This window comes from Arvicola amphibius, chromosome 2 (assembly GCF_903992535.2).
Source record: "Arvicola amphibius chromosome 2, mArvAmp1.2, whole genome shotgun sequence".
In the NCBI taxonomy this organism is placed as follows: domain Eukaryota; kingdom Metazoa; phylum Chordata; class Mammalia; order Rodentia; family Cricetidae; genus Arvicola; species Arvicola amphibius.
The window spans coordinates 19,196,687-19,221,379 of record NC_052048.2 but is presented as its reverse complement, the minus strand read 5'-3'; the positions used below and the strand labels follow the sequence as shown (position 1 = coordinate 19,221,379).

Here is a 24,693-nt window from a genome sequence, read left to right as displayed (position 1 = left end):
ACCTCCCTAGCTATCAGGGAAATGCAAATCAAAACAACTTTGAGATATCATCTTACACCTGTCAGATTGGCTAAAATCCAAAACACCAATAATAACCTTTGCTGGAGAGGTTGTGGGGTAAGGGGTACACTCATCCATTGCTGGTGGGAATGCAAACTTGTGCAACCACTTTGGAAAGCAGTGTGGCGGTTTCTCAGGAAATTCGGGATCAACCTACCCCAGGACCCAGCAATTCCACTATTGGGAATCTACCCAAGAGATGCCCAATCATACAACAAAAGCATATGCTCATCTATGTTCATAGCAGCATTATTTGTAATAGCCAGATCCTGGAAACAACCTAGATGCCCTTCAGTGGAAGAATGGATGAAGAAACTGTGGAATATATACATGCTAGAATACTACTCAGCGGTAAAAAACAATGACATCTTGAATTTTGTAGGCAAATGGTTGGCTAATTCTTACATATTAATTTAACTCATCCATATTAATTTGTGCATCACCACAAGGTCGTGGCCTACCAGCAAAGTTTTAGCACCTCTGTCTTTGGTGGTGGCTCCATGACTTCTCTCTGACTCTGCTGCCCCCTTTATCCCAGCATACAGCTTAGCTTTTCCCACCTACTACTGTTCTGCTCTTGCCATAGGCTCAAAGCAGTTCTTTATTCATTAACCTATAAAAGCAACACATAAGCAGAAGGACCTCCCACACCAGAGAACTGACTCTAAGGCATGAAAGTATGAGAACTGTCCTTTCCCTTTGCTTGTCATTGCAAGGTGTGAAGTAGCCAAGACAATGCAGGAGACCTCACCTTGGTGTCAGGAGAGCAGGTGGAATGACCAACTCTGCTACTACCCAGGTCCAGAACCAGGATTTTGAGTTGGCCCACCCTAACATCTACCCCATCTGTGACCTGTTGGAGAACATGAAATGACTGTTCCTGAAGACTCAAAGCTGTAGGATCTTCACAACACAGGATAGCAACAGGACATCAAAGAGGAGTTCCAGTGTGGGCCCAGCTTTGCTAGGTAACAGAAACCAGATGCCTCAAACCAGGCCAATGACTCTGTAATGTAATGTAATGTCTTCCAAGTGCAGACGTGTGGACAATAGGGTTTACTGTGTCACACTATAGCTTCCATTATGAGATTGATTTCCCCCCTTTTCTTTTTTCTCTTAAATTCTATTCTATTTTATTTTTTTTTTGGGGGGGGGATGCAAGGGCATAGGGTGAATACAAAGGGACAGGGAAATAAATGGGATGGAGATGTATGATGTCAAAGACAGAAAGAATATTTAAAAGGAAAGTTTAAAAAAAAGTCACAGAGATTAAACAGACTGAAAAGTTACAACCATGACAAGCAACAGCATCTACTAAATGTGGGGATGCATTTGCAAGTATTAAAATAGAGGGACCAAGGGAAGAGGCTATAAAAGCCCCAAATAGTATGGACTTCGTATACAACAAAGGTGCATAGACTGTGTACATGACTAAATAAAAAACTTTGACAGTGTTGGCTTTTCCAATCTATGAGCAAGTGTTCTCAATCCTTTATATATGTTGCTAATTTCTCAACAAATACCTCTAGCTTTGGCAGAGATGACTTAGACTCTTTTTCATGCATTTGGCAGTATTTGAGATCTTAACCTGCGTCTCTCCTGGTAAGTGACCACCTCATGGTGCTACACAGATTACTAAATATGGGTTAAAGCGAGATATGAGAATTAGCCAATAAGAGGCTGAAACTAATGGGCCAGGCAATGTTTAAATGAATATAGTTTCCATGTAATTATTTTGGGTGTAAAGCTAGCCGGGTGGCAGGATGCAGCCCCGCTGCTCCATCTACATTAAAAGGTATTTCTAATCCTGAAAAATAAGAATGCTATACCACTTGATATTAATTTGAAGTTTTTACCTAACAAAGTGAGAAATTTTTAATAATATAAACCTAAAATAGATTCCAACTGGACTTGGTGGTCTCCCATTAGATCTGTCCCACCATCTCAATGGGTAAACACACTCCTCACAGTCCTGACTTCCTTGCTCATGATCTCCCTCCTTTTGCTCCTCATCGGGACCTTGGGAGCTCAGTCCGGTGCTCCTATGTGGGGCTCTGTCATTTTCTCCATCCAATGCCAGGTGAAGGTTCTATGGTGATATGCAAGATATTCATGAGTATGGCAATAGGATCTGGGCATTTTTGGCACCCTCTCCTCAGCTGCCCAAGGACCTAGCTTTGGGCGTCTTCCTGGACACCTGGGAACCCCTCTAGAGTCAAGTCTCTGCCAACCCTAGAATGGCTCCCTTAAGTAAGATATATAATTCCTTGTTCCCATATCCACCCTTCCTATATCCCAACCATCCTATTCCCCCAAGCTCTTCCCATCCTCCACTTCACACTTTTCTCGCCCCATCCCCCCTCCCCCCATCCCACCTCACCCCTATGTTCCCATTTTTTGTCCGGCAATCTTGTCTACTTCCAGTATCTAGGAGGATAACTATATGTTTTTCTTTGGGTTCACCTTCTTATATAGCTTCTCTAGGATTTTTACGAATTATAGGCTGACGGTGGAGGAGGACTGAGAAACCAAGGACAACGGCAATGAATGTGAACTCTACAGCATGGACGGGCTCACTGTGAGCCTTAACCTTCACCTGGTGATGGATGGAGATAGAGACAGAGCCCCACATTGGAGCACCGGACTGAGCTCCCAAAGTTCTGATGAGGAGCAGAAGGAGAGAGATCATGAGAAAGAAAGTCAGAACCATGAGGGATGCGTTCACCCACTGAGACGGCAGGACAGAACTAATGGGAGACCACCAAGTCCACTTGGAATGGGACTGATGGAACATGCGACCAAATCGGACTCTCTGAAAGTGGCTAATGGTGGAGGCTGACTGAGAAGCCAAGGACAATGGCGATGGGCTTGGTCTCTACGACATGGATGGGCTCTGTGTGAGCCTTGTCAGTTTGGTTGCTCACCTTCCTGGACCTGGAGGGAGTTGGGAGGACCTTGGACTCAACATAGTGTAGAGAACCCTGATGGCTCTTTGGCCTGGAGAGGGAGGGAGTGGGGGTATGGGTGGAGGGGAGGGGAGGGAAGGGGGAGGAGGAGGGGAGGAGATGGCAATTTTTAATAAAAAATAAATAAACTGGAAAAAAGTTAATAATTAAAAAAAATAAACCTAAAATAGAATAAAACCAACTGTATGTTTGTATGTGTGTGTTTGTGTATATGTATGTGTACGTGTGTGTGGTATAATCATTTCTAACAAATTACTATCCACATTATAGTTGTGGTAGTTTGAATGTAATTAGCCCCAATAAGATCATAGGGAGTGTCACTATTCAAAGGCATGGCTTTTGTTGACAGAGGTTTTCTGTCCTGCGCAGTTCCCATAGTCATTAAGTCCCAAAGAAATCACAGAGAAGTCTACATTAGTTATAAACTGATTGGCCCATTAGCTCAGGCTTCTAATTAACTCTTATAATTTATATTAGCCCATTATTCTTGTCTATGCTAGCCACATGGCTTGGGACCTTCCTTATTCAGCGAGGCAGTCACATCTTGCTTCTTCTGTGGCTGGGACATGGACTGCAGAAGGAACTTCCTTCTTCCAAAAATTCTCTTGTTCTTGTTGACCTGCCTCTATTTCCTGTCTGGTTGTCATGCCTGTACTTCTTGCCTGGCTACTGGCCCATCAGCATTTATTTAAAATATAATTGACAGAATATATTCCATTGTCCCACACCAGGCTTTGTTAGAGTAGGTATGACCTTGTTTGAGGAAGTGTGTCAATTTGGAGATGGGCTCAAGCCTTGTCCAGTGAGACAGCCCACTTTCTGTTGCCTTCTGATCAAGATGTAGCCAGCACCATGTCTGCCTGCACTCTGTTATGATGATGAAGGACTGAACCTCAGAAACTGTAAGTGAGCCACCCTAATAAAATGTTTTTCTTTATAAGTGGTAATCATGCTCATGGTTTCTCTCCACAGCAATAGATATCCTAGCAAAAACAATAGTTTACCATCAAATCACTCTACCTTGAAAAAAAGTTCATCTTCTTAGTTCTGTCATATAATCTTATCTGTTTCATAGCAAATGCTTATTTACTGACTTTGTTCTTTCTTAGACTCTTCAGAAAAAGTCTGATGATGCTTTATAATGCACACTAACTTAGGATAGTGCTCATCTAAACTCAGAATTATGGAGATCCTCCAGCTTTAGTCTTCTTCTGAAGTGCTGGCTTTGCAGGCATAAGCTACAATGTCCAACTCTGAACAAGTATTTTTCAATGTCTTATTTAGCCTGTGCCACTAACTTGAGCACATGAACCACTCATGTCTTTGCATCTGTCCACACAGTTAAACAGAGCTCTGTCCTATGTATGATGTAAATTTTGGTTATATTGTGTAACAAAGGGAAATAATAACCAAATTTATAACTCTGTTTTCAATCATAATTTTATAAATGGTTCAAAAAAACCTAGGACTTGGCATAAAAGACATTGATATGATTGAAAGGAATACAAGGTGAGTTCAGGCACTGTTCTTTTTACAAGCAGGTAGGCATGTTATTAGAGATCTGAGGAATATAAGTTTTGGAGCCATCAAGATGGCTCAGTTCATAAAAACTCTTGCTACTAAACCTGATAACACGAGTCCAGTCTCTGGAACCCACATGCTGGAATGAAAGAACTGACTTCTATATCTGTCTCGGCACCTCCATGCTGACTGTGGTATGTGTGCCCCTGCCAACACAATATATAAAGTGTAAAAGAGAAGAAGGAGATGAGGAGGAGGAGGGAGAAGAACAAGAGGAAGAACAAGACATTACAAACAGAGAGGTTATGTCCTGTCGGGTTTTGAAGCAAATTCTTGCATGGTCTAATAATAAATTGCTGGTATTGCTAATGCTAATCTTTAGTTTGCAGTATTGAATTTTAGGAGAGAGTTCATGAAGCAAGTCATTTATCCAATAACTTGCCTTTTGTGAGTACATATCTGTTTTATGCTTTTTATACACTTCACATATCTATTGAATTTTCTCCTATGGTCATAGTGATTGCCACTCTTTTTCCTTCAGTCCTTAAAGCATTAATCCTTCTTTTTCTGTTCCCTGTCTAGAATGTCTCTGGCTCCTCTCCATCTGATTTTCAAGGCTTTTTTTGGGGGGGATCTGTCTTGGTGGGTGCAACCTGTTCCTTGGATGAAGTCCCTGCCCCCATCTCTGTGGCTTCTGCCTGGTATCAGTGAGATCTCACATGTGAAGCAATTTCCTGTTTGCCAGTTGAGGTCTTCTACTTTATACCACTGTGGAATCCAGGCCACAAGATGGTTTCCTGCTTCACTTCTAGAAACTAATGTTGTTAACTATTACCAAAGGGGAGTATGGACAGCCTGGGACTCTATTTTTCCCTGAGAGCTGAACTCCTTTTCCCATGCCTAGAACAAATGTGATAAGGCCCCAAAGTGGTGTAGAGCAGTCAGGATGTTTGGACGTTTTGATACTGGCTGCTTGTCTTTACATTTGTCCTAGAATCAGGACACTACACGGGTTTGTGTCTGTTCCCAAAGAGAAACAAATCACCATTCTTTTTTTAAAGATTTATTTATTTATTTTGTATACAGTGTTCTGTCTGCATGTATGCCTGCAGGCCAGAAGAGGGTACCAGATTTCTACAGATGGTTATGAGCCACCATGTGGCTGCTGGGAATTGAACTCAGGACCTCTGGAAGAACAGTCAGTGCTCTTAACCTCTGAGCCATCTCTCCAGCCCCAAATCACCATTCTTTACTCAGGAAAAATTCTGGGGAGGAAAACATTGGAGTTCTTAGGTATTAACTGGCTAAATATATTTTCTTTCTGAAGCCATCTTGTTTCCCTTCATTGTTTCTGATCTCTCCTGAGCTGTTGCTTGTTTTTATGAAACAGCATCTCACTATGTATCCTTGACTGGTCTCAAACTCACTATATTAACTGACTGGTCTCGAAACTATAGAAACCTACTTGCTCCTGTCTCATGAGTGCTGGGATTAAAGGCATGTGCTGCCATGCCTGCCATCTCCTGGATATTCATTTCTGACAATTACTTTGTATGTTAAGAACAACAGGTTTGATTGGTGAACATTCTAAGAAAAAGAAGGAGAAGCAGTAGGAGGAGGAGGCAGAAGAGGAGGAGGAGGAAGATGAGAAGAAGAAGAAGAAGCAGCAGCTAAGTAACAGACATCATTGTTCTTCCCATAGCACTGTGTGGAGGATTCTGAGATAAAGGCCCAAAGTATTATCAAGACAACCAGGATAGATACTGCAGAATCCCACCCACCCTTTCTCTGTTTCTCTTTCCTGCTGTTATAAGGCACATTGAAGAAAGATGTTAACTCATTAGACTTCTGTTCCTGTGGGTGTGCTAATGCTTCAATAAAACCCCTTCCATTACTGGTCTCTGAGAGACTTTAAAAAATTTTATTATTATTTTTTAAAAGAAAACAAACTATCTTTTTTTTTCATTTTACATACCAATCCCAGTTTCTACTCCTCCCATTCCCTTCACCTCCTCCACCTACCCCTCCACCCCCCCACATCCACTCCTCAGAGAGGGAAGGCACAATGCTTTGGGGAATGTCCAAGGCCCTCCCTACTATATCTCGGCTGAGCAATGTATCCATACAAAGAGAATAGGTTCCAAAAAAGCCAGTAGAAGCAGTAGGGATAAATCCTGGCACCACCGCCAGTGAGTCCACAGTCTGCCCCAGCTATAGAACTGTCACCCACATTCAGAGGTACTAGTTAGGACCTGCACTGTCCAGCTGGAGTTGGTGAGCTTCCATTATTAGCTCAGGTAAACTGTTTCACTGGGTGTCCCCATCATGGTCTTGACCTCTTTGCTCATTTTCTCACTCCTCCCACTCTTCAACTGGACTTTGGGAACTCAGTCCAGTGCTCTGCTGTGGGTTTCTGCCTCTGTTTCCATCAGTTGCTGGATGAAGGTTCTATAGTGACTTCCTAAATCTAGAGCTGAGTTCTGTCTATCAGTACTCCTGGAAGTAGGTCTTTTTCACTCTAGAATCAGAGGGTCCTCTCTAGAGCTCTCTGGCATTCTCAGACCTTAGCAGGCCCTGCACCTCTGTGATAGACAGAGGAGATATATGATCAGGGTTAATTCTATTCCAATCATCCCATATAACAACGGTGGGAACTCAAGAGAAACTGATTGTCAAGTGAATGTTTTCTCTCTTGATCTGGGGCTACAAGAAGTTCTAAATTTCAGGGCAGCTTCTTCACATAGTATTGGAAAATTGGGTAAAGATTTAAACTGCTTTAATTATTGTGGAATATTCCTTTACACTGTGTGAAGATGTGTCACCATTTAATAAAGAGTTGAATAGCCATTAGCTAGTCAGGAAGAGGCTAGGCAAGACCACTGGGGACAGAAAGGTCTCTGGAAAGAGAAAGGAGGAGTCGCCAGCAAGACAGAGAGGACACAGAACGGTGCATACAGAGTAAAGATAACCATGTTAAAAAAACATAGAATGAGAGCCGGGCGGTGGTGGCGCACGCCTTTAATCCCAGCACTCGGGAGGCAGAGGCAGGCGGATCTCTGTGAGTTCGAGGCCAGCCTGGTCTACAAGAGCTAGTTCCAGGACAGGCTCTAAAAAAAAGCTGCAGAGAAACCCTGTCTCGAAAAACCAAAAAGAAGTAAAAAAAAAAAAAAAAAAAAAAAAAGAAAAAACATAGAATGAAATCATGGGTTAATTTAAGTTAAAAGAACACGTTAAGAACAAGCACAAGTTAAGGCCAAGGTTTCATAATTAATAATGTCTCTAGGTCATTACTGGGGAGCCAATGATCCTGTAGAAAAGTACCAACTACATCTCATGGCAACTGCCTTCATGCCTGTGACTCACTTGTCTGGAGAGCTTATCTATTCAAACATAACCACAGCGTGTTAAGTTGGCTTTCCCCTAGCCACAGTGGAATCTGTTTACATTTCAAAATTAACTCAACTTCCTGACCAAGTATAACACTCTCTGCATAAAACTGGAGGTGACTATTACAGAAATATCAAGTAATTTTCTAAGCCCATCATGAAACATATCTAAATACTTTATACAGTTTTCTCTTGTTTTCTTCATTTAAATGTCTTTTTAAAACCCCTAGTTCTGGTAAAGTTACTGAAACTGCTATCAGAACAAAATTTCACTCCTTTATAGCATATTGCATCAGCCTGCCTTGCACACTAGTCTGGCTTTTACGTTTTATGACTGCCTAAATTGAGTACTGGGAAGTAACGGGGATTTTATTGGTCACATTTTGGATCTTCAAATTGAATACAGTGTCTGGAACATTTGAACACCTTATTTTTTTTTTCTCTTGTGAGTTTAAGACTGACTTTCACTAATTATTCAATGAAACAGAATACAACTCCTTGCCTGGGTTCCCTGGATCCTAAAATACTGCTGCTAGCTAATAATTCCCCTTAGTCTCTAGTATCCTTATTTTGTAATTCCTGTTTTACTTTTCAGGCTATGTGTGAAAAATTCTTAAGGGGCGAGTTGAAATTATTTTCTTAAAAAAAAAAAAACAGGGTGGCTTTATTGCACAATGGACTCACACTAGACTTGTAAAATGAAGTGTTGCAGGTAGACCCTTCTTTACCTTGATCTTCAGACTCATTTGACTGCACAAATTGTTAGCTAGACATTGGGCTGTAAGCTTAAATGAAGGCTCTTGGGTGGCTGCAGATGCTTCGTGGAGGATTGTATCCACCGTCTCCTTAGAGGTAAAGATAGCAAGGATCCTTGCTGCTACTCTCTAAAATATGGGTCTTATTTGTTATTCCTTACATAAACTTGTGGCCTTTGGGAATATTCCTCATTCAGGTGACATCTAAGCTAAATCTCATGTTTCTAATGAGTCACGAAAAAATTTTAAAACAGACATCTAAGGCTCCTCACATTTGCTATAACCTCTTAGAAAGCCAGGTCCTACGGTTGCTTTTCTGTTGCTATTTCCCATTTTACTTATTTATGACATTCTATAGAATTATTTTTACCTGCCTATTGATTTAGAATGTTTTCTATGCTGCAAAATATTAAACAACAATATCATAAAACTTTCTACTTTTAGATTTATTCTTATTTTCTCTGCGAGTGCTCCTCTTCATGCTTGTATGTACACCATGTGTGTGCAGGTGCCTGCAGCAGTCAGAAGAGAGTGTTGGATCCTTTGGAACTGGAGTCACAGATGGTGTGAGATCTCATGTAGGTGCTGAGAATGGCACCCAGTGCTCCTCACCTCTGAGCTCACGTTCCCAGCACTCCTTTTCAAATGACAATAAGACCTAATATCTGGCTGTCTTCTTCTCTGGTTTCAGCTTTTTTGGGGGTACTATTATAAACTACCAGACAAGTTGTGAACAACAGAAATCCATTTCTCACAATTATGAGGCCTGGAAATCTAAGACCAGGGTAATGGCATCTGTTGGGTTTGGTGAGGGGTACCTTATAGGACATATATCAGAAGTTTCCTGTGTTCTCTTGTGGCCAAAAGAAGAGAGAGAAGACTTTGTGGGTGTTTTCACACAAAGCTTCACTCTTGTAATTTAAAACATTATGTTACAATGCTTGTCTCCCAGTATTGAAATAATACCAATTTCAAATATGAAGTTTAGAGTGCATGAACATTCATTGTATAACATTATACTCATGGCCCAGAAGTTTATTTCCTCACTCATTCCACCTTAACTCCCTCCCGCATCACCTTTCAAACTTCAGATCCAAGGACTCATCTAAATTTGACCCAAGTCAGACACAAATCAGACTGTCAACCTTCTTTTCTAGTTGTCACTTGTAAAGTGAAACAAGCCATGTATTTTCAAAATACAATGGTGAGGCTGGTCTTCAATAGACATTATCATTTCAACAGGAAACACAAGAAAAAAGGGGTAGGGGAGTCCCAAGAAAACGCAAAAAATCAGCAAGATGAGCTCCATGCAATCTTCAAGATCCAAAAGCAGTCCTTCTTGCCCTTACTCAAACTGCGCCTCCCAGACAGAAGCCTACTTTCTTGAACCACTGGGATAGCAACATTGCTGGCAACAGTGCCGACTATCCTGTGGTACTGCTGCAGCCCGACTCAGTGTGCTGTTTTCTACAGTGCTGGAGTTTAAACTGCCAGAGTGCTACGGAGCTGCCCTCTCCTACTTTCTCAGCTCTCCCATGTGTTCGTCCCATTTTGAAATCGAGGCTCCTCCTTGCCTTCTTCTCCACATCCTATGCAGATTGGAGAATGGTGTGAATGGCCGCGTTGATGATCTTTGAGTTAGTGTCTTTTATTTTATGGGAAACAGAATGTTCATCTAATTGTTCTGTGGCTTGTTTCTGGAAGGAAAAGGCCTGCTGTTTTATCTTGCATGTATGTTCGGTCTCTTTTTCTTTTGGTCCCAGTTTCTTCTGGTATAATCCCTTCTCTTGTCCAGGCTGTTGCCAAGATAGTTAATGAAGTCCTTACACTGCCTTCTTCATGCAGATGTATGTGTTTAGAGTTGAGCAATCTTCTGTGTAGGCCTTAAAGCTGGACCCATAGACAGCACAGGATCCTCTCTGCATTTCTACCAATGTTAACCTAGGAAAGAGAGAACATCATGTGACAAGCAGACTTGGCTTGATGAAGGATATAAACATGGACTCTTATTTATAGAATTTGAATATGAGAATTTCAAATACATTTCACATCATTTAGTACCATGTTTAGGCCTCTTAATTATTTTTTCACTTTTTATTAAGAATTTTTTTAATACAATCTTTTCTCATTTTGCATAGCTATCCTTGTTTCCACTCCCTCCCCTTCTGATTCCTCCACATTCCTTCAACCCCACCTCCCAATTCATTCCTCAGAGATGGTAAGATTTCCGGTGGGGAATCAACAAAATCTGATATTTCACTTCGAGGCAAGATGAAGGTCCTGTCCCCGTATCCAGGCTGAGCAAGGTATCCCACCAAAAAGAATGTGGACAGAAAGGAAAGAGATATCTTGATTAAGGGAGCCATTAAAGGGCTATAAGAAGTACAGTACTAGGGAAATTCCTAAGAATCCTCAAGGATGACCCCAGCTAAGACTCTAAGCAACAGTGAAGAGGATGCCTAAATTGGCCTTCCTCTGTAATCAGACTGATGACCACCTTAATTGCCATCATAGAACCTTCAATCAACAACTGATGGAAGCAGACACTGAGATCTACAGTGAAGCACTTGGCCAAGCTACCTGAGGTCAGCCCAAGAGAGGAAGGAGCAATAATATGAGCAAAGGGGTCAAGACCATGATGGTGATACCCACAGAAACAGCTGACCTGTGCTCATGAGAGCTGATTGACTCTGGACTGATAGCAGGTGAACCTGAATAAGACCAAATTAAGCCAAATGAATGTGGGAGACAGTTGTGAGGCTTGGACAGTCTGTAGGGCCACTGGCAGTGGGACCAGGATTTATCCCTAGTGCTTGAACTGGCATCTAGCCTTCTTAACTTACACACATACAAAATAGAGCCAATTCAGATAGTAAAAATAATATATATATACATATATATTTTAAATTTTTGTTCCTGTTATTGTTTTGTTTTTGTTTTTTGAGAGAGTGTTTCTCTGCTTAGCCCTGGCTGTACTGGAATTCTCTAAATAGGCCAGGATGGCCTTGAGCTCAGCAATCTACTTGCCTCTGCCTCCAGAGTTCTGGGATCAAGGGCATGTACCACTTCTACCCAACTCTTGTATTCATATCAGAAATTAATCACTTCAGAATTATAAATTCTCTTTCTTTATACCTGAGTAAAAAAGCTTCAAAATACTTATTTGATAATAGATATTTTTTTATTAGAACTAAACTTAGAATTCAATTGTTGTAGTGTTTTTTGTAGAAATAAGCAATTTTCTACAAGTAAGCAGATTACCATTGTCAGATAAAATGGACTACAGATAATAAGTACTCTAAACAAAGCCCACATCTGTACTGAACACGTACTTGTATCTTGTCCTGATTTCCTAAATAATTAGTGTGAGAATTGTTTATATAACACTTACATTCCACTTGGTAATATATAATATGTACAATATATGATATATGCAATTATACATTATAAATACATAATTATATAATATATAAAATATATAATATAAATATCATAATGATTAAATTGCACAGAATTGTCCATAGTCTACAAATAGATCCTGTGCCATTCTAAATAAAGATGATGATCATTCATGGAATTCAGTATCTGTGGAGAAAGTGAGACTTTGGAATCAGTCACCCATGGCTAGCAAAGTGTAACTGCATAAACAATATTATTTGTTAAAAAATCAAAAGTATTTGTAATATCCTCAACATTCACCCACATGTATGGACATAAATGTACATGCGTATACATACATGCATGTTTGTTGTGTATGTATGCGTGTGTGCACATGCATGTGTGTTGTATGTGGTGATGTAGCGTGGTATATGTGTGCTCACACGTTTATACATGCAAATATGTGTGTTTTACTTTTCTCTTGACATTGAAAATTCTACAGTTTAATACAATAAATGAACTTTTTCTTCTTCTAAGAAAAAGTTAGAAATAGAAGACCCAAGAAAATGTCACTTCAGTGTGAAATTGAAAATTAAAAAGACAATGATTTGATGTTATCCTCATTTAACAGGAAGAGATACGAAATATGATTGGTATACACACAAACAGTTGGTACCTGCAGGGACATTTCTATTAGAAAATTTCTCTGTGGGTTTCAACCCAAGCACATTAAAACATCTATTATTATTAATTTTTTTAATCGTCATTATAATTGTTTGTATTTGTGAGGTATAACCTCATAATGTGATACATGTAAATGTCACATATTGATCATATAAAGGTATTTAGCAAATCTGGGCCTCATGCATTTGTTACTTCTTTTGTGCCATTCTACAATAGAGTGACTACATCTAGCAATAGTTACTTCATAAATACCTGTAAGCATAAAAACAGAAAGGAGGCCTCTTGGGATGGAAGAGTACAGTTTATTGTATGTCAGTTTTATCTGCATAATCCTATTCACAAATAAAGGCTTCAGCCTTGTATCTATAAAATGAACATAATATGATCTCTGTCTTTCTCAGTACTTGGCCCAGAGTCATCAATTTATGCTACTCTGCCATGCTCCCTGTGCTTTAAATTTAGGCTCTAAATATTTTTTTCTAAATCTATTAGACTATGATAATGCATCAGATTGTGAAAATGAAACTGAAAAATGAGTTCTTATAGGGACAACTGAACAAATATCCAGCTCAAACCCTGCTGGTTTGAGACTCACTCGTTGGGTGAGAGAGTGGATCCATCTTCCCACTGCCAGGAGTCATTTGCTTGTGTTTGGAATAGTCCCATCCAGTGGTATGACTTCACCAGCTTAAAGAAATCCTATTAGAAACCACAGGAAAAGTACAGATGAAACCCGTGCTCAGAACAATAGAAACACAAAGCCACATAACTCACTTCCCACTTGGGGAAGGATGCATTGTTCAGTGGCCAGCCTAATTCTCATTTAGCCACAGGTGCTGGCAAGGTATCTTGACTCTCTTAATTTTTCTGTGTTTGGAAGTGGTCGAGTTGTGTGTTGTGTATGCATATGAGTGTGTCACAGCTCATTCTTCACACAGAAGGTAGGACAAGACACCCAGAATCTTCCTTCTTTGCTCCCTGCCTTATTGCCTTGAATCATGATCCCTCACTGAAGCAAAAATTCACCTTTTTGATATGCTATCTGGACAGGAGCTTGGGGGATCTACCTGTCTCTAACCCCAGTTCTGGGGTTACAGACATGTGCAGCAATGCCTAATGGGTGCTGTGAGGTTCATATTTTGTTTTCAAGCTTTCAAAAGAAATATTTTAGCTCAAAGAGCCCCCTCTCTAGATCCTACTTTCTCATTTTTTTCAATATTGTCTGGAGTGGGTATTAGAACATCTTCATGCTTCTTGTACGTTCCAGGTTCATGCTTGAGTGAGTTACCTACCTCATCTGTGTTTGCCTTTTCTAATCTTATAAATTATGAGGCACAAAAGGTTGAGTCATTTATTTATATTTACACAAGCCTAATTTTGTGAATTCTGCTCTGAAGTCAAGTCATTCTTCAAGCTATTCTGATTCACTTCTAATTCTAATAGTCTAACATATTTAACTGAATTTATGCCAATGTACAATTTCCACTTTGGTTCAGTCTGTGTTTTGAGTTTCATCATGAACTGAGCGATTGCCCAGGTAGCAATTCTATCTTGTCCACTAAGTAATTGCATTTCATCAGTGGAACAAGAAACAAACCCAGAAATGAAACTACAAAAGTGCCATTAATAAATTAATAAGTCCAGAATTGCACTTTATTTTCCCAATACACACTCATTTTATGCATCTTACAGTTAGGACACATTGGTAGTGTTGTGGTTTAAAGCATAAACGTTTGACTAGGTTGAAGATAATACAAGGTGAACTCTGAAATTATCCTCATCCAACTTTATGCATAGTGTATATGGTGGGATAACTGACAAGATGGAAATGTTCAACCTCAGAGAGATTCTTACTGAAGATCTGTCATCAGATATGGATACAGAGTTCATGTTTCTGGAAAAGGTGCACATAAGATTGGACATTTACTATACTGATCCTGATCAAAATTTCTTGAGTTCTCATCTGCTTAGAAATGTGACTCTGAGAATTTAAACAGCTACTATGTAAAAGGCAGCAAATGTGTGCTCAGCACAGCCAGGAAAGTTTTGTTTATCATGTTACAGTTAAACTTCCATAGTATTATGTATATTGGTTTTATCAATGTGGATGCTGGTGGTTGATCAGTGTGGATGCTGGCAGACAAGACTTTGATTTTCAATAAAGATTTGCCATTTAAAAATTTTTCTCTCCAATATGGAAAGACTTAGGGGAGGGAAAGAATATGACCAAAATATATTCAAACTTTAAAATTGTTTTAAATAATAAGAAAAGAATTAAAAGGCATTAAATATGCAACCTGGTCCTCTTTACTGTATATCTTCAAAAGGGTAGAATTTAGAGACAAACACGAAGCTTGGCTCTGGTTCCAGCTTTTGCTCTCATTAAAAAACTGGTAGCAGTTGTTTCTATAACATATCCAGTCGCCAGGGCATTGGGTACAGTAACCATCTAGAAAGAGAACAGATGAGGTGTATGCACACCTGACTATTGAAGCAGATTTTACAAGGCAAGTTAAACACACTTCCTGTTACAACTCTGAAAATTCTAGATAATTGCACCATTATAATATAAAGGGAGGAGGGACCCCATATGAAGAATTTTCTACTATTTATTATTTGTTCCTTTATTGAAAATAGGTTATTTTTATTTATTATGTTTTTAGTACACTGAAAATTAATTTTTTCACATACAATATATCATGATTACAGTTTCCACTCCCCCACTCCTTCTGCTTCCTCCACTTCTCCTTTCCTCCAATCCACTCTCTTTCTGTCTCTCATTAGAAAAGAACAGGCTTATAAGAGATAACACCAAACATGTCGAAGTAAAATGTAATAAGATACAGTAAAAACTATCATTGATTCATTAATGTTTTCAGATAGGGCCTCATGGAACCTATTCTGGCTTTGAAATCTCTGCACAGCCAAGGTTGGCTGTTAACTCCTGACCCTCTGGCCTTAACCTGCGAAATGCTAGAATTAAAGGACTGTAGAACCATGATTATCTCTTCTGCCCATTACATGGCCCCCACAGTTAAAAACAATAAAGTTCAGTGTGAACTATAGACAAAACCCCCAAATTTAATTTTTCTCTCTTGATTGCCTTTGAATATGTGTTAAATCCTGATATACATAGGTGCCTCCCATTTGTGTTTAATATTAAAAAGATTCACTCACCTCTTGAAGGAATTGGAACCTCTTTGTTGCATAACACTATCAAAATAATTATAAATTTTAAAAGTTAGTAACTTCTACTGCAAACGAAAGTGACTTTTATGTTTTTAGAACAGCAACACTACGATAAAAATGCTTTCACTATTGCTGCTGCTGTGTGTGTTTCTGTGCTTGTTTTATCTTTTACTTCTTAAAGTGTGTGTGTGTGTCTGTGTGTGTGTATGTGCACCCTGTGTGTGCATGCAGGCATGCGTGTGAGGGCACCTATGTGCCATGGAATAAGTATCAAGGTCAAAGAACAACTTTGTGGGATCAGTTCTTCCTCCTTTCTGAGGTTTCTGGGGATCGAACTCAGGTTGTTACTCTTATGTAGCAAATACCTTTATCTGGCTGAGCCATCTCTATGGTTCCCAGAGTGTTTCTCAAGTCTAATCAAGGTAACATATTTCACCCCATTGATTAACTTACAAGTTATGAAAATGGCAAACCATATCAGTGTGATAATGAGGAAGCGTATTGCCATAGCTGCAGCAATGATTCGGCTAACGAACAATGGAGATACTGTCAAAGAAAAACAGGAAAAGTCAGAACAAAAGGAAGTCTAAGGACCCTGGTGGTTTTCTGTTTAGTATAAATGCTCATATGCATCTTTATGAAAAGGTAAAGGAAGTGCTTTTCCTTAAACAGCCTAAATACTCTACAAATAACTTAAATATGAGAGTACAAAATGTGGTATCAACGCACATGCTTCTTTGCAAGTTTTCTAAACTTTTTTTTGACAAAGTCTATCCATGTAGCCCCCACTGTAGACAAATTTGCAGTTCTCAATCCTCAGATCCTGAGTGGTGGAATTACAGATTATGACACTATTTTCTGCTCTGAGAATAAATCACATTTCTCAATTTCATTTTCTATGTAGATACAAGAATTATTAAACACGAATACTCTTATAATCATTATAAGAGAATACTCTTATTGCATTTCAGGTATTAGTAAAATATTTTGCCTGTTTTTGTTAGGACAATATTCTAGCATTGTGTTATAGTTTGACATATAAAGAGGTCAAATTGCATAAATACTTGTATTCACTTTCATTGATATTTGCACAAAGTTTATTAATATACTTAATTTTCTCAGTGGATATTTCAATTGTATGTTAAGTTTTAGTGTTAGAAATGGTAATATGTTTCATACTCACTTTTGAGTTCTCCTATAGGGAAGTTTCTTCTTATGATACCTAGTGTATAAAAGGGTACATCCATGGTACATTTTCTAAAGATTGAAAATTTCAGTACACAAAGTTTGCACCAATTTAACAGTAGCACAAATAAATTAAATTCTCTGCTCAGTTGCATCTTCCTTGGTAGTTAAGATTATTTATGTGTTTTACTGTATAACTGTAGTATGCAATATTTTTTGTTTTTATTTCCTTTTATGAATAAGTTAAGTAATTTTTACTTATATTTAAATATTTTTTACTTCTTTGGTGCTTTTCTTTTTTTTAAAAAATCAGGTTACTTAAAGTACTGACATACTTCTCAGTTGGCAAATATGAAACCATACCTTGTCAGATATTTTGTGTGCTTATGTTTCAGATACTATTTATATTTATGATGTCTTCATAGAGAGGAAATGGCTTAATTTTTCCAGGTTAATTTGTTCAAACTTTCCTTTATGAGTCACATTTTTAAGATATGAATAAAATCCACTTATAATAATGTCATTTACTTTCTGTTATTTGATTCATTTAATTTTTGTGTATATGGTATTTGTTGAAAATGAGATTTACAGGAGATAGTCATTGTAGAATGCACACTGAATTTTTCTGCACTTTATAGAATAAATCTGTGTCCTGTCACTTATATAAAGTACGTTCATTAGCATATTATGGCTCTACTCTGTTTTCATTATTCACACATCTGCCAATCATCCTGCCCATTGCATATATATGCAACTTTTACACTTTCATGAAATGCTTGAACAGTTCTTAATGCCAATCCTTTACAGTACATTTCCTTTCCAGAGAAGTATAGGTATGATGCACTTCATTTGTGCCTTAAGACTTTAAATGAAGGACTAAAAGTTGTCTCATCAGTTAAGAGTGCTCACTACTCTTCCAGATTTCTGTTCCCAGCTCACAACAACCTGTGCTTGCACCACCTGGAGATTTGACACCTCTTCTGGCTTCCATGAGCACCTGCACTCACATGTGTACACATACACACACACACACACACACACACACACACACACACCGAAATAAAAATAATAACAGCTATTTTTTAACAATAACTTTAAAATGAGCTTTTCAATAATGTGAAACTATTGAACTATGGTCTATTGACATCCCAATAGAATCACACTAACTGTGTACACACACAAAGATTTTATTTATAAGGTGTTGTCTTTATCTTTGAATACTTTCTATTTCCATTCTGTGTGTTTTATTCTTTGTTCATTAGCAACTTGAAGTAAGTAACAAAGTCATTTCTAAATTACTTTTAATATAAAAGTTTATTTTTACATTTTAAAAAATCTTTGTCTAGAAAATTTTCTTCCATTACAATTTGTTTATATTTTATTTGAAAAGTAATTGATTTCAATTTGTCTCTTAATTTTCAGTCATGTCTACATTCAAATTCTATTGCCGCTAATTTTAATATTTAGGGTGTATCTATTTGCAAGTTTTCAAATATCTTGATTTATAACTTTTACAAATATGTTAGTTTTGTTTTTAAAATCTGATGTGATCAATATCATATTTTTAATTTTTCTTGAATATTTGGCAGCATCAAAATAATGTTCAACAATGTTGGTAACATTATTTTTGCATTTTAATAATTACATTGAAAAATACTCCTAATACTTAATAGTATAATAAGGGATTTTGTATATATTCTATGTGTTTATACATTCATACATATATTAAAATCATTTATGTTTATAGAAATTTGAAGATCAATGTCTCAAAATGAGAATTTGTACTGAATTTTATTCAATGCCTTTTCAACATCATGTACACAATTACGTAAGCCTACACCTTTGTTTATTACATATCACATGATTGAATTCCTAAAATGACCTCTTTAAAATAATTTTTGTTAATAACATATTGTTTAGTTTTTAATATTTCTTTTTAAATAACTTATTCTATCTTATTTCTTGAGACAGTGTCTCATTTAACCAAGTTGACCTTGAATTCTTTACTGCTAAAGATAATCTTGACCTCCCAATTCTCTTCCCTTTACTTACCAAATCCTGGGCTAATAGGCATGTGTGACCATACCAGGCTTTGCATAGAACACCACAAACTCTAATATCAGTAAAACTCTGACTTGAAAACAGTTTGAGTAGAGACTGTCTCCACTACATCCAGAAAGGTCTTTGAAAGTGCTACAATTTATTGCTCCTATAATGTTTAAGAAGATAGCTGGATGGTTTTAAAATTTTCTTTTCTATGGTCTATTTATAGATATTCTTCCTTAAAGGTAGACTACCCCCAAAATTCTTGTTTCATTTGTTCTTATGATAAGTTATCTCATAACCTGTAACTTGACTTTACTTCCTAATATTTTAGAGCAAATACACCCTACTCCCCTGATAAGGTAAGAACAAGCATAGTTGCTGACAATAGCATGGTTTCTACATTCACATCAGGAGGAGACAAATGGAGCCTGAAACTTACCATTTTCTCTGGGTTGACTGGTAAGTAGTGCCGATCTTTGTTTCTGCTGCCCAGGAGAAGCATCCCTGTTTGTTGGCCTGGGTTTATAATTATGGTATTTGTTCATCTCTGTAGAAAACAATTCAAGCTGACACAAATCCATGGCCTTTCTGCCATTTGAAGAATAAGTTTCTACCTTTCAACATACATCCCATAAGCATTCTTTTAAGAATCAGCATGAGTGTCTTTTTGTTTTTTGTTATCTCATTATTAAGATGTTTATACTTCAAACAGATATAATGTTCATTGCTTGGAAAATCTGTGTTAACAAAACAGTATGTGCTTTTGAAATAGACTAATTCACTATGTAAAATTAAATCTAACATCAAAACATGCTTTATATAAAGGAAGAAAATAAAAGAGGAAGATAGACTTATAATTACACCATACCTACAGATGTAACAATGATAAGCAGAAGTAATTTAAAATCTCACTTCCTACATTGCAAAAAAGTATCAACACATACTCTAGGGACATTATAACAATTAAATGAAATGTGATGAACTTGATATCAATAATGCTAACCACATACAAACAGTAAATCTAAAGTGTCAAATTTCTTGAGAGTCAGGAACACCCAAAGACCTGAATAGTAGGCTCCAGTGTCCCAGAATAAATATGACAGTCTTGCTTTTGAAGAAAGCAAGTTAAGCAAAGCCATTTAACTGTTTTCTTGACATTTCCATCATTGATTGAATCATTTTATAAAAGAAAAGACAGGCTCTGTGGGAGCCTTCTCAGCTTGGTTGATCACCTTCCTGGACCTGGGGGGAGTTGGGAGGACCTTGATCTTAACATAGAATAGGGAACCCCGATGGCTCCTTGGCCTGAAAAGGGAGAGAGGGGGTGTATGAGGGAAGGGGAGGGAAGGGAAGGGGGAGGAAGAGGGGAGGAGATGGAAATTTTTTAAATATAAAAAAATAAACCAAAAAAAGAAAAAAATAAAAAGCAAAGCAAAAGAAAAAAAAAAAGAAAAGACATTATCCATTTTCTTTTAGGCTTAAATATTAGCCCTAAAGATTGCTTGCACATAATTCCATTATTAACCTGACAAAAATAGTACTGCTTATTATTATGTTGGGTGAAAAATATGAATATCAGAGATATTCAGCTTGATATTGTTCATTTAACATGATGTTAGCAATTATAAATGATTCATAATGTTTTTAGAATAAGAAGCACTTTTAAAATTTATAGTCCATGCATTGCATTGCATTGTCTAGGATTCCAAGAAGCTAATCCAGCAGTCTTTGCTTTTCTATTGGCAAAAAAGGAAATGAGAATCCACAGAGACCATGGACTGCTCCAATCTAAACATGGAAAGCTGGGAAAATCTGATTAAAACCTAGCTTGACTGACTTCAAGTTTTCATGCCATTAGCTCTTTTGACTTCAAGTCACATGCCCTTTCACGATCTCTAGCTGTCCTGCCATAAATGACTTCATAGTAGATGGACGGTGAAGTAAAGGGAAAATTCCTTTCACATTCACAAAAAATCGTGTTAAATATAATATAAACATAATATGAAATGAACACAGTGAGGAATGCAGTAAGTGGCTTCTCAGGCTTTACATTGTTTTGTATAGATGCTGGGTATGTTAGCATTACAAAGCAGTAGACTTTTACATTCACAATCATACTACATACCTGAACTGTGCTGAGATGTTCGGTCACGAGTCGATGTCATCGTGTGATGAGTTTGACACATTTACTTCAGGAACAGATTCAGATTCTGGTGTTTGTTATATAACTAATTAACTATTTGCTTTGAGACTGTGTGTCTCTGTGCAGCCCTGGTTATCTTAGAACTCATAATATAGACCAGATTGGCTTCAGATTTTCCAGATTTACCCTGTATTGGCCTCATGAGTGCTGGAATTAAAGACATGTGGCACCACTCCTGGATCTGCTCTAATTTCTGTAATGCCCAAAGGATTATTGAACAAATAAGGTAGATTATACAGAATTTGTTCTACTATCTTTGTACTGAGATAAAATATTGGATAAATAAACTACAGAAAAAATTCCCTTAAATATGAAATAATGAAAGACTAGGAGAAATTAACTAACATTTTTATTGTAAAATAAAGACTCATTGCTCTAAATACCACAAAAATGTAATAAATATTTTTAATTTACTTACATTGAAATATTTAATAAAAATATTTGATTTCCTGATGCAGAACATTAACACATACAATTTTCTGTTTATAATTTTTATTTGGTGATGAACAGTTTTTGTAAGATAAATTCATGTCAGATACATGAATTTTTGTGATACTTTTTTGTTATCTTTTAGTAATATTCCATTTATCACCATCAATAAAAGTTATCATTTTCATCAACAATTATATATGTTTTTATTGTAACATTTTATATTATTTGTCAGTGTTCCCAGAGAGTAGATATTTAATAAATAGTGCTTGGATTTTAAAAATTGATATTATTCATATTTGATTATGATTATTGGATAAAATGGATACAAGTTGCTTCTTCTTGACTATGAAGTTGTGTTATCTCAGAAGCAAAAGCACCTTCCATAAGATATGTGAATTCTCATTCAAATGTTATCCTTCTAATCCCCAAAAGAGATTTTACTTAAGAGGTACGGCTTCTTACCTCAACACCACAACTTCTTACTCTTCAGTCCACGTGCCCTGATAATAGACACTTGATACTATGTTAAAGAAAATATTAACACCTCAGACAAGATAATTACTCTTTTCTTTCAGCAATTCTACTTGAACACTTGGCTAGAATTACCTTACAGTGTAAATAGTTATAGAACTTCCCTAATTTGACACAAAATTCCCATTTCCTGGAAAACAGTTGTTAGAAACACATGCATAAGCATGCACACTCACAGACCTGGGCAGAGAAGGGAGGTCCTGTGTCTTGTGAATCAAAGCCTTCTACCCAACTAGAAAAGGTGGTCTTGTCCCTGGCAATGGTTTGAAACTGAAAGTAGAGATATCTGGGTAATTTCTGTCTCTGAGACTGACAATGTAGAGGTGAGCCTCTTCTTCCTGTGAAGAACACCACACAGCCACACATAATTCTTGTACACACATAATTTGACTTATTTGGTAAATGAGGTTTGATCATAGTTTTCAGATAAATGTCAGGCCCAAAGACCATTTTAGGACTTGAAAAGGATGATTTCAATAGCAAGAAGTAGCGTGGAGTTATATAAGATGGGAATGAAAAGTAAAAATAATAGAAAACATGGTTTTCAATCTCTGTTTCAAATTAAACAGGGAAAATGTTTTAAATGCTTTACTCGCCCTGTGCACAAGCTTTGGCTCATTTTTTTGGAAACAAGTCTGTTGCATTGTGTAAGTTGGAATTATGGGACCTAATTTACTGATCATGCACAGAAACATACACACACATATGTTATATGAATGCTGTGGAACAACTTTTTTATACACTGTGAGTATGTGTTGTTCTCTTTGGCTTAATAAGGAACTAAATGGTTGATAGCTAGGCAGGTCAAGTTAGGCAGGACTTGTGGACAAAGGAGAGCATGAAGAAGTTGGGATGAGTCATGAGGAGTTGCCAGCAGATGCATTAGAAGCAGGAGATGAGTGTGCCATGCTGCAAAAAGGTACCATCAAATGGTACCCGCACTCCTTCCCTCTCCAGGCCAAAGAGCCATCAGGGTTCCCTACACTATGTTAAGTTCAAGGTCTTCCCAACTCCCCCCAGGTCCAGGAAGTTTGCTCAACCAAACTGACAAGGCCCACACAGAGCCCGTCCATGCCGTAGAGTCCAAGTTCATCGTCATTGTCCTTGGTTTCTCAGTCAGCCTCCAACATCAGCCACATTCAGAGAGTCCGGTTTGGACGCATGTTCCATCAGTCCCATTCCAACTGGTCTTGGTGATCTCCCGTTAATTCTGTCCCACCGTCTCAGTGGGTGAACGCACCCCTCACAGTACTGACTTCATTTCTCATGTTCTCCCTCTTTTTGCTCCTCATCAGGACCTTGGGAGCACAGTCCGGTGCTCCAATGTAGGGCTCTGTCTCTATCTCCATCCATCGCCAGGTGAAGGTTCTATGGTGATATGCAAGATATTCATGAGTATGGCTATAGGATCTGGCCTTTTCCGGCTCCCTCTACTCAGCTGCCCAAGGAACTAGCTGGGGGCATCTCCCTGGACACCTGGGAACCCCTCTAGAGTCAAGTCTGTTGACAACCCTAATATGGCTCCCTTAATAAAGATATATGCTTCCCTGCTCCCATATCCACCCTTCCTATATCCCAAGCATCCCATTCCCCCAAGCTCTTCCCATCCTCCCCTTCATGCTTTTCTCTCCCCATCTCCCCTTGCCCCCATCCCACCCCACCCCCAAGTTCCCAAATTTTGCGCGGTAATCTTGTCTACTTCTAATATCCAGGAGGATAACTATATGTTTTTCTTTGGGTTCACCTTATTATCTTCTCAAGGATCACTAATTATAGGCTCGATGTCCTTTAGTTATGGCTAGAAACCGATTATAAGTGAGTACATCCCATGTTCATCTTTTTGGGTCTGGGTTACCTCACTTAGAATAGTGTTTTCTATTTCCATCCATTTGCATGCAAAATTCAAGATGTCATTGTTTTTTTTTTTTTATCGCTGAGTAGTATTCTAATATGTATGTATTCCACAGTTTCTTCATCCATTCTTCCACTGAAGGGCATCTAGGTTGTTTCCAGGTTCTGGCTATTACAAATAATGCTGCTATGAACATAGTTGAACAAATGCTTTTGTAGTATGATTGGGCATCTCTTGGGTAAATTCCCAAGAGAAGAATTGCTGGGTCCTGGGGTAGGTTGATCCCGAATTTCCTGAGAAACCACCACACTGATTTCCAAAGTGGTTGCACAGGAAATTCGGGATCAACCTACCCCAGGACCCAGCAATTCCACTATTGGGAATCTACCCAAGAGAGGCCCAATCATACAACAAAAGCATATGCTCATCTATGTTCATAGCAGCATTATTTGTAATAGCCAGATCCTGGAAACAACCTAGATGCCCTTCAGTGGAAGAATGGATG

General features: G+C 38.0%; 1 protein-coding gene across 6 annotated transcripts; it reads right to left on the bottom strand.

The window, feature by feature from the left end:
• Nucleotides 1-9,708: 9,708 nt before the first annotated feature.
• Klrk1 (killer cell lectin like receptor K1) lies at nt 9,709-22,609 on the bottom strand. Of its 6 annotated transcripts, none has more exons than XM_038320676.2 (10): nt 22,517-22,588; nt 22,268-22,325; nt 21,296-21,380; nt 19,610-19,717; nt 17,123-17,161; nt 16,393-16,485; nt 15,928-15,963; nt 15,048-15,199; nt 13,346-13,449; nt 9,709-10,629 (listed from the first exon to the last, which is right to left on the bottom strand). In XM_038320676.2, exons 3-10 carry the CDS (start codon nt 21,354-21,356, stop codon nt 10,512-10,514), a joined length of 711 nt encoding a protein of 236 aa, XP_038176604.1. In that variant the 5' UTR covers nt 21,357-21,380; nt 22,268-22,325; nt 22,517-22,588; the 3' UTR covers nt 9,709-10,511. The 6 variants fall into 6 exon arrangements, with proteins under 6 accessions (XP_038176604.1, XP_038176606.1, XP_038176602.1 ...); XM_038320678.2 differs by having other exon boundaries at nt 21,296-21,359; nt 22,517-22,577; XM_038320674.2 differs by having other exon boundaries at nt 22,268-22,609.
• Nucleotides 22,610-24,693: the final 2,084 nt, after the last annotated feature.

Bases quoted from the DNA above. Each gene is read 5' to 3' on its own strand.
- Klrk1 (XM_038320673.2), bottom strand. From the start codon at position 20,309: ATGGCTTTGCTTAACTTGCTTTCTTCAAAAGCAAGACTGTCATATTTA. The intron at 13,450-15,047 runs GTTGCATATTTA...GGTTTCTAATAG, and splicing joins TATACAGTAAAGAGGACCAG to GATTTCTTTAAGCTGGTGAA. The intron at 10,630-13,345 runs GTGAGTCTCAAA...TCTCTTTCCTAG, and splicing joins TCCACTCTCTCACCCAACGA to GTTAACATTGGTAGAAATGC.